Below are 10,213 nucleotides of genomic sequence, written 5' to 3' on the forward strand. Positions count from 1 at the left end.
CCATACACACGCCCCTCGTCCTGTCACCATCTCTGAAAGCCTGCCCCTCTGAGGCATGTGGACAGATGGCTCCCACAGTTGCAGAGGCTGGCGAGTTCCAAGTCCAGAGGACACACGTCAGGCTGGAGGTCGCTCCTGACTCAGGTAGCTGCAGGGACGGATGAACTGAAGAACAGCAGGCCAGACGCAGGCTCCTGCCCATGGAGGTGACGGGGTCCAGGATTGGCAGCTAAGATGAAGCTTGCTGCTGACACACAAGGCAGGTCACTGGCTTGATCCAAAGACCCAGTGCTCAGATGACGGCAGGTGCAGGAATCATGCATTTGCCAGAGCACATGTATGTGCTAGCAACCACCTGGGCCACTCCTAAGGAAACGCTCTTTCAATTGATTGCGTGCTCTTACACATCTGGTCATGGAGGCGATCGCATTGCTTCGGATCTCACGGGGTGGGGGTGGGGTAGCTGTATCATAATGGCCAACCCACAGAGACTCCTCATGGCCCACCAAGTTGACACGCTGTTTTAACCATCCAGAGCAAGCTGCGAGGACCTCCTGCTTCCCAACACTCTGGGCTCCACAGGAACCTGCCCTGAACTTTCTCTGAGTCCACCTCAGTGTGGTCTCCCCTGGGCCTCAAGCTGCCACGTCATCTCACCTCATGGTCCCAGCTCCTTGGAAGTATCACTGGGCGAATGAGGGGATTCTAGAACGGGACCTCCTTCAGGCCAGGGGCTGTGTCTTACTCACCGTCTCCTCACCTTCCGTCACAGGCTCCGAGACGGCCAGGCAGGCGTCCAGGAGAGGTGCCTGAGGCGGCTCTGGGTGCTTACGTGTGTGATGGGTGAACAGTAAACTCCAGGTGCCTGAAGGGCAGAACTAGGTCTTGAAGGTGTTCTCTAAATGTGTGTCTTAGGTAGATACTAAGGACGACACCCAGGCCTCCGAGTGGGGGGTGCTGAGCCCTGTGGAGCATAGCTTGCTTTTCGTCTTTCTACCAACTCCAAAACTACAAACCGAGGTACACAGTGATGGAGCTGAGTTGCTGGGTAGCATAGTCAACAGGGACCCCATCACAAGGTTGGATAGATAGCCCACCCCTCAGGGGTACGAGTAACAGAAATGTGGCTGAAAGGAAACAATGGACAGTGTAAGGCACGAAATAACAACAATAATATATCATTGATCAAGAATTCACGAGAGTGGGAGGGAGGGGGAAAAAGAGCTGATACCAAGGGCTCAAGTAGAGAGAAAATGCTTTGGAAATGTTGATGGCAACATATGTACAATATGCTTAATACAAGTGAATGATGGATTGTTATAAGATTTGTAAGAGCACCCCCCCATAAAATGGTTAATAATTTTTTTAAAGGTGAAATAAAGAATTATTTTTCTTGACCCCTCACGAGGGGCAGTGACCTTTCAGCTGGCAGGTAAAGACCTACGAGTGGGAATTCTCACCAAGGGGTCTTGGAGGTACAGCTGGGCCTTCCACTTTCCCCCCTCCCTCTAAATGGTTCCCCTTGAAGCCCACACCTGGCCCTCCTTTCGCCCCCACCTGACAGGTTCCAGCAGCTAAAGGTAGACCTTGTCCACAGGTGGGGGGGGGGCGGGGTCTTCACGTGGCTAGGCATCGATCTATCTTCCCTCAACTGGGCTTCTTTGCTTAAGCTGTTCCTTTATTAATCTCAAAAAAAGGTGTGTTAATCTTCAGGAAACACCTAGTACTATCTCATTAACATAAGAATGAAAGCCCTGGTTCCCAGTGATGATCAGCACAGGGGTGTTGTCCTGAGGTGCCATCGAGTCAGTCCAGCTCATAGCAACCTGTGCACGACAGGAGGCCACATTGGCCAGTCCCGTGCCACCCTCACGATGGCTGCTGTGGTTGAACCATTGCCGCAGCCACTGTGTCCGTCCACCTCATCGAAGGCCTTCTGGTTGGCTGCCTCTCTTCAGCTTTGAGAAAGCAGCTCCTCATCGGTGAAATTTCAAGTCCCTTCTGAGCCAAGGAGGGCCCATCTCCAATAATGCTCCGTTTCCATTCCGTAGGCCTGCACTGTCTGACAGTGTTTCCATGCTGCACATGGTTTCCAGTGGCTACTTGCGAAATGCCGATTGATTCCTTCAAGGTCTGTTAGTTCGGGTGACCTGAATGGAACCACGGGACTGTAGAGTCTAATTGGGAGACACAGTTCAGCCCAGCACAGGTGGAATCCCCTGACCTCCTTTTGTGGAGCCTCACCGTCCATGGGTTCTGACCCCTGGCCACACCCAGGGCAGCAGCTGCCCGTCAGCCTCCACGTGTTGCTCAGAGCGTTGGAGCCTCCTCTTCCCAAAGGAAAGACCCTTCCGGCTGATTAGCGCCTTCTCACAAGCATTATTTCTCGGCTGGGGCCTGAGATATCAACCAGCTCTCCCACAGTCAGCGCCTGGAGACCAGGAAGCAGAAGCTGGCATGCAGCCCGGCTGCCCAGCCTTCGCCCCTCCCCCGGGGCTGCTTGGGCCCTGAGCTGTGGTCCTGGGCTGCGCTGCAGCCGATGGTGGGGTGGCAGTGCTTGAAGGTCCCTGTGGAGGTGGCATGTGGGGGCGTTAGGAGAGGAGGCCTTGTGGTGACTTTGGAGTTACCCTAGGGACCGCCAGGAGCACCAGGTGCTCAAAGGAGGACCCCTGCTGTGTGTGATTGTTCGGGTCAGCAATGGGTACGTTTTTTGGGGAAGCTCAGGTCTCAAATATCACCTGAGGAGGTATGATCGGATTGGAATTGCTCCCTAAAGAAGGATCCTGAGTTCCGCTCTTGGTCTTTTGGGACCTGAACTGCCTGTCCTGGATTCTTGTTTGCTTTCTTGGTGGCCCCTGCTCAGGGACACCCTGGCTATGCTTGGGCCCATATCATGGCACCCAGACAGTGTGCTCTGGGTGCCACCAGAAACCAGGCCTACAGCTGATGGAATGCCCTGTGTACAGTGTCAGAGTACCAGTCACAGGCAGGCTGGGTACATCCCTGGCCCACCTGTGGGGTTTCCTGTGCCTCAGTTTCCAGTTTGTTCAGTGAGGTGAGTCAGAGTGAGTTGCTGCCACCCTCCCATAATCCACTGAGGGAACACACCTGCCTCACAGAAGCATTTGCTACCTCCCCTTGTGCCCCCGCTCCCCCAACGGCCCAGCAGGGCTCACTCCATAACCCTGGGACCTGTGTTGACAGTAACAACCCTAACACAGGACATCAGAACGTTCCACTGAGCTCAGGTGGCCTGTGCCTGAGCAGGTCACACCAGGAGGCTGGCCCTACCCATGCTGGGTGGTGGTAGTCTGGAGTTCTGACCTTCAGGGGCCACTCCGTGTGGTCCCAGCCTGCTGTAGCTCAGCGGGCAAGCCAGGCCCCTGGCCTCTTCTGGCCGTTAGGAGAAGGGCGCACATTTGTGTTTATTCATAAAGTCCCCTTTGATAGGAACTGGAAACACAGGGAATCCAGGACAGATGATCCCTTCAGGACCAGTGCTGAGAGTGGTGACACCGGAGGGTGGAGGGAGGGTGGGGTGGAAAGGGGGAAGCGATTACAAGGATCTACATATAACCTCCTCCCTGGGGATGGACAACAGAAAAGCGGGTGAAGGGAGATGTCGGACAGAGTTAGATATGACAAAAATAACAATTTATAAATTATCAAGGGTTCATGGGGAGGTGGAGCGGGGAGGGAGGGGGATAAATGAGGAGCTGATGCCAGGGGCTTATGTGGAGAGCAAATGTTTTGAGAATGATGAGGGCAATGAATGTACAAATGTGCTTTATACAATTGATGTATGTGTGGATAGTGATAAGAGTTGTATGAGCCCCCAGTAAAATGATAAAATAGGAAAAAAAAAACGTAGCAGCTAAGTCCCCTTTTATCGCGAGGACTGAGGGCAACTGCAAATATCTCCAAGTGGGTTTGGTTTTGTTTGGTCCTTGCTACCCCTGACAGGTGTGGTCACTGGGTAAACCATGTCCCTCCCTCTGGCCTGTGACCTCCATCCACATCCCTCGTACAACCCTTGGCTTGTTGTAGCTGCTCGATAAACAGCCACAGTGGCTGTGGCTGCAGTGCTTCTATCCTGTGACTAGGCAGTTGGAAGCACTAAGCCTTCGTTCATTGCACAGTTTATGAGGTCCCAGGTTCACTCAGTGTGGTGGGCCTGCGCCTCCTCCAGTCATTGACAAGAAGCACAATAAGATGTGGAAGCACTTAGAGGCCATGTCCCGTGATAACTGCTCAATACACGGTAGCACCTTTGATTATGGTGATCAATAAGCTTGGGAGGGTTGTCTTTGAACACGTGAGGAAGGCATGGCTCAGTGTCTGTTTCTCTGTTTTCCCAGGATGCTAAGTTTGTAGAGGAACGGCGGAAGCAGCTCCAGAATTACTTGCGCGGTGTCATGAACAAAGTCATCCAGGTGGTCCCCGAGTTTGCCACCAGCCCCCGAAAGGAGACACTGATCCAGCTGATGCCCTTCTTTATGTAAGTGCCCTCTGTTGTTGGGTGAGCTGTGCCCAGTCTCTCTCTGTCCCTGGGGCTAGGGACCAAAGGGAAACCCACACGCTCTTGTGGAGCTCTGAAGGGCACAGCAGTGGAGTTGCAGGTCTCTTGAGAGAGAGCTGTGCTGTGAGTGAGTGCTGTTGATTGGAGGCTTGCACACCATGGCAGGGCCGAGTGGTGCTCCCCTGGGGTCCATCTGATCAGAGGAACGGCTGCCTTTCTTCCTAGCTCATGGACGTGCCAAAGCTAAAACCCAAAGGTCCCTACACCAATACCTCTCAAGCTTGGCTAGCAAGCTTTAAGGACAGTCCCCCAGACTCCTACCAGTATCACCTTAAACTATACTCACATTAGTAGTGCTTAAATATGAATAAACTTCAAACTAGGCACAAATTCCTCGCTCTTATTTCTCTCATCAAACTTCAAAAACAAACAGAAACACAGTGGCTGGCTTCAACCCCTAGTCCTGGTAACAAAGTGCTCCTAGATGGTGGCATTGCACAGCAGAAGGTGCTGGAGGCCACAAGTCCCAGCCCGGTCAGCTGGGGACCCTGCTCACTCTGGTTACTGTTGGGAGAGAGGCAGAGTTCTGCATGCGGCTTCCGGCTTCTGTAGTCGTGGGCCTTTTTGGCTTGTAGATGCATCTGTCCACAGCCGTCATCCCTCTCACACGTTAACGGATAGCATCTACAGAGACTGTTTGCAGACACCATCATGTTTCAAGGTACCAGAGCATGGTCAGTTCCCCATCTGGGACACTCATAGTTTTCAGGAGCTCCGTTTTCCTCACAGCCCTGTGCTGAAGGGACTGTCATGCTGCCCAGCGTCAGGAACCAATGTCGTCTTGCCACTTCGCTCTAGTCACGTTGCTGGGAAACCTATGTATGTGTGCAGCCCCTTGAGGCAGGTGGCCCTCGCCTGCTGTCAGCCCCTCACTGGTCCTATTATGCCAGGCCCTTGAATCCCTGGGATCAGGGGGGCCAGGATGCATGGTCTGTGTGGAACATACGTACACGTTTCTACGAGGCTTTCATCCCAATGGCCAGACAAAACCAGAACCCGCGCCTGCCAAGTGCAGGAAGGGACTTGGCATGCGGGGCCACCGGCCCGTGCTCCTCTCAAGCTGTAAATGTGCTCTGAGCGGGCGGGGCAAGGGCGGGGCTTTATTCGTGCAGTGGTGGCTGCCTCAGAACAGATGCAGGACGGAGTTGCCCTCCCTGTGGGGTGTGGCTCTGGTGCCACCCTGGCCAGCAGCTCCCAGTTGCCGTAGCAACCAGATGCAGGGCCACCTCTCAGACCCTGGCACCTTTGAGACTGTGTCCATCTGTTCTTCTCCCAGTCCCCCCGGACAGTGGTGTCTCTGGCTGTGGTTCATCTAATTGTGTTCCCTAATTGTCTCTGCGCACGTGTGAAAAGACATAATTATTTTGTGCTGCACACAAGGAGACTACACCACAGGGAAAACTCAATTTTTTCAAGATATTTGTGCCCCTGGCCCTTGGTCTCAGTGTTTTGAAAGTTCATGAGGAGGCATAACCTCCCTGGCTGTGGGGCACGATGGGATTCACCTGTGTCACCCCCAGTGGTGAGAGAGACCTGACCCAGGGACCAAGGCAGGGGGACTGGCTTCTGCCATGGCCACAGGTCGGTGAGGGGTGTGGGAGTGAGGCACTGGTGCCCGGCCTGCCCTCCTCCACCATGCAGGCTCCCTGGCCACAGTTCTTACCAACGTGTGTGCTCCTGGCAAGTTGGGTGTCTCCTTGGCCCACTGGTGCAGGAGGGCTCTCGGCTGCCTAACCGTCCCGGAGATCCCCAGTGGCACGGGCTGAAAGATGGAGGGGTTGCAGTAGGAGACTGAAGCAAAGGACACAATTTTATCATCACGGGGATTTGGGCTGGACATTGGGCCAGGCCCCTGTTGAGATGCAATCACAGTTTTCCTGTGGCCAGTCTTGCAGCTGTACATCAAGCCGCCCTTGCCCCCTGTGGTCCTGTGGAGCAGACTGGGGGTGCAGACTCTTGCACTCTGGGGCGGCAGGAGAAGGGCTTGCCGCCAAGCCTGGCTGTGTTAGTCTGGGATGACCAGAGAAACAAATCCAATGACACTTATAGATGTGTAAGGAGGAGAAATTATAAATCAAGAAAACATACCAGACGAGTCCATCCAATGGCAGTGGAAGCATCACAGGGCTCCAGCAGTTCTCAGGGTGGCCAGCAATAGGAAGGTGAGGGCAGAGAAAGAGAGACCGAGACAGAGACACACAGAGAGAGACACACAGGGGGGCCAGTCTCCAGAGCTATATATCTTGGTCACATCTCCAAGTGAGGTCATCAGACTGTGACCGGATTGACAGGCTGGACAACGCCTTATGCTTTTATATATCTTCAAGGTGACATGAAATTATGTAACTGCCACACTGGCCCATGCCGGCAAGTGCCCCATGAACATCTCCTTCCTGCATTGTGCCCCCAGAGAGCGGTGAGACGGGGATCTCAACTCAAAAGCTCACCCCAAGGGATTTTCTAGTTTAAATAAAACAAAAATCTCTCTCGGACAAGGAAATACGCCCCCAAAGTGTGATTATAAACCCTGACAGATTTCCCGCAGTTCCCCCGGGCTCTCCCAGGTGTCCTCAGAGTTCCTGAACACCAGGGGCATGTTTGATAATGACCGCAGGCCATTTCCTATGCGGTCCTGGGTGGCAGAAATGGTAAGGGCTTGACTGAACTGGACGGTTAGAGGTTCAAACCCACCCAGAGACCCCTGGGAAGCCACCTGCTTCTGAAAGGTCACGCACAGCCTTGAACCTCCGTGGAGCAGGTCTCTCTGCGTACACGGAATCCCCGTGAGTCAGAATGATCACCACCACTGCTCGTTGCTCACTCGGAAGAAAGGCCTGACGGCCTCCTTGAGGAGAGCCGCTGGTGGGCAACCTGTGGAGCAGGCTGGTCCGATCTGCGGTCCATCGTGGTGATGGCATGGCTGGCTGGGCATGTTCCGTTCCATGGCACATGGAGCCACTCCACGTCCACAACTGTTGGTGCCCTGCACGTGCTGGCCAACCTGCCAGGCGGGCACCACGTGGCCCTTCACTTAATGCGGAGGCTCTGAGAGGTCCCTGCAGGTGTTGATGAGGAGAGCGAGGCTCAGAGAGGTGGCCCGGCTGACCTTGAGTCCCCCTCCAGGCACATGGAGGGCCAGGCCTGCATCCTTGTGCTATTTGGGCTCTAAACCCTAAGCCACAGGTGTGGCTTGATTGGGCCTGACCCTAAGACATGTTTGTTTGGATTTCTTTGTTATAATTGGCACCAGCATAAAAAAAATATGGGATGCCGATAGAAATCTGAGTGTTAAGCTTCTCTTGAAAAAACAACAACAACAAAGACTTGGTCACCCTGCCCCCCCACCTGGCCCCCTGGGCAGGAGTTGAATGGCCTTGGCTCAGCCCAGAACTTCCCCAGGATGCTGAGTCAGGCCACTCTGCTGCCTTTTGTCCTTTGGCTGTTTTTCTCGCACATTGAGGCAGCACCCTTCACACATTCCCCACCTGGTCTGGCCCCAGTGGGCATCTGAAAGGCAGTCCTGCGCCATGCCCCATCTGCCCCACTTTTCCTGCCTCTCCACACCATACCCCCCATGCGCCTGACTCACACCCTGTGCTCCAGCCTGCAGGCACTGTGAGCTTGTCCACTGCTAAGTGCAGTCCACATAAAGGCAGGCAGGGCAGGAGTCTGATGCTACTGGGCAGAATTCCCCACCCTCAAGTTGCTACTAAGGAATCCTGGCTGACGGTTCAAAACCACCAGCCATTTCACAGAGGATGAGAGGCTGTCTGCTCCCCTAAAGATTCCTGGTCTTGGAAACCCTCGTAGGGTTGAGTTGAAATAGACTCAATGACATGGGTTGGTTTTATTGAGGAACCCTAGGGACACTGTTGTTGTCGTTGTCTTCGTCGTTGCCCAGTGCCCTTGACTTAGTTCCACCTCACAGTCACCCATGTGCAGTAAAAGAAGCCACCACCCTGTCCTGCATCCCCACTGTGCCAGGCTGTGTTGTCTAGATAAACAAAACCAGTGGCACTCCAATATGTATCGAAACAAGCTTCATATCTAGACGTCATCCTACATTGAGAAGGTGTCCGACAGTGGGCCTCCACTCAAGCACTCCCTCAACACAAGAACACTTTGTTCTAATAATCCGGCATTCTGAGATGCTCACCTTCCCGACACAATTGTTAAAGACAAAGCGGGTGCATAAATAAATGTGGGGAAGAAAGCTGATGGTGCCCGGCTATCAAAAGATATAGCGTCTGGGGTCTTAAAGGCTTGAAGGTAAACAATCTAGCAACAACCCAGCAACAAAGCCCACAGGGAAGAAGCACACCAGCCCGTGTGATCATGAGGTGCCGATGGGCTCAGGTATCAGGCATCAAAGACCCAGAGCAAAAAATCATAATGTGAATGAGGGTGGGCGAGTGTGGATTGGCTATTGGACATCCCCTTACAGAAGGGCCATGGGGAGAAGACGGATTAGTCAGGGTGCAGTGTAGCACCAATGAAACATACAGCTTTCCTCTGCTTCTTTAATGCTTCCTCCCCTTTACTGTCACGACCCTAATTCTACCTTACAAATCTGGCCAGACCAGAGCATGTCCATGGGTACAGATAAGAGCTAGAAACAACAAGAATCCAGGACAGATGAACTCCTAGGGACCAATATTGAGAGTGGCCATACCAGGAGGATAAGGGGAAGGTGGGGGTTGGAAGGGGGAACCAATTGCAATGACCTATCTATAACCCCCTCCCAGGGGGATGGACAACAGACAAGGGAGTGGGGGGAGATATTGGACAGTGCAAGACATGAAAAATAATAATTGTAAATTATCAAGGGCTCATGAGGGAGGGAGGGAGGAAGGGAGGGAAAAAAAATAAGGAGCTCAAGTAGAAAGAAAATGCTTTAAAAACAATGATGGCAACATATGTACAAATGTGCTTGAGACAATGGATGGATGGATGGTGATAAGAGTTGTATGAGCCCCCAATAAAATGATTTTTTTAAAAACGAGGGCTCTCCAGCCCAGTCCAGCTCCAGTCCACGAGTCCGATGCGAGCTGGGCCCTCTGCAGCCTGAGTCATGTAGCTGCAGACTGATGACGCCGGAGGTGCAGCAGGAAGCAGGACGACCACAAGCCCTGGGTGCAGAGTCTCACAGGCCCACAGTCCGTGGAAACATGACAGGGCCCCGACAGCCCTCAGAGTCCCAAGAAGCAGGCACCAAGTCCCAACAAGCAGGAACATGAAGGGGCAGCGAGGGGCTGGGGGTGGGACCCCATTGTCTCTCTTATGCAAAGGCCACCCTCCCAGGACCCAACCTCAGGCTAAGCCCTGATGAACAGATGGGACTCCACCCTACACAAGTGCAAGCTGACATCAAGCTAACTGCCGCACCCACATGCTTAGGCTTGAGCCCACTGGCCATCCGGAGCCACTGTGCATCGGCACGGTGGAGGTGGTTCAAAGCCACTGCAGCTACACAGGGGTAAAGAGCTGGCCATCTGCCCTGTCAAGACAACAGCCTAGAAACCCACGGGCTGCCCTGCTCAGTCACCGGGGGCGACTGAGCTGGAGTCAAGGTGGCAGCCCCGGCAACAGCAGCATTTCTATTTCTTTTTAAAATAATTTTACTGGGGGCTCATA

The 10,213-nt window shown here is 53.6% G+C and overlaps 1 protein-coding gene across 1 annotated transcript in view; it reads left to right on the plus strand.

Annotated features, from left to right (window-relative positions):
• SNX29 (sorting nexin 29) overlaps positions 1 to 10,213 on the plus strand; it is a 464,053-nt gene that overhangs the window by 432,562 nt on the left and 21,278 nt on the right. The window contains exon 19 of the mRNA XM_004706258.4: positions 4,359 to 4,498. Within this exon, the coding sequence (XP_004706315.2) occupies positions 4,359 to 4,498 (140 nt within the window). The remainder of the gene's footprint in view (positions 1 to 4,358; positions 4,499 to 10,213) is intronic.

This window comes from Echinops telfairi, unplaced genomic scaffold (assembly GCF_000313985.2).
Source record: "Echinops telfairi isolate 266 unplaced genomic scaffold, ASM31398v2 ScPeMD7_5;HRSCAF=22, whole genome shotgun sequence".
Classification (NCBI taxonomy): domain Eukaryota; kingdom Metazoa; phylum Chordata; class Mammalia; order Afrosoricida; family Tenrecidae; genus Echinops; species Echinops telfairi.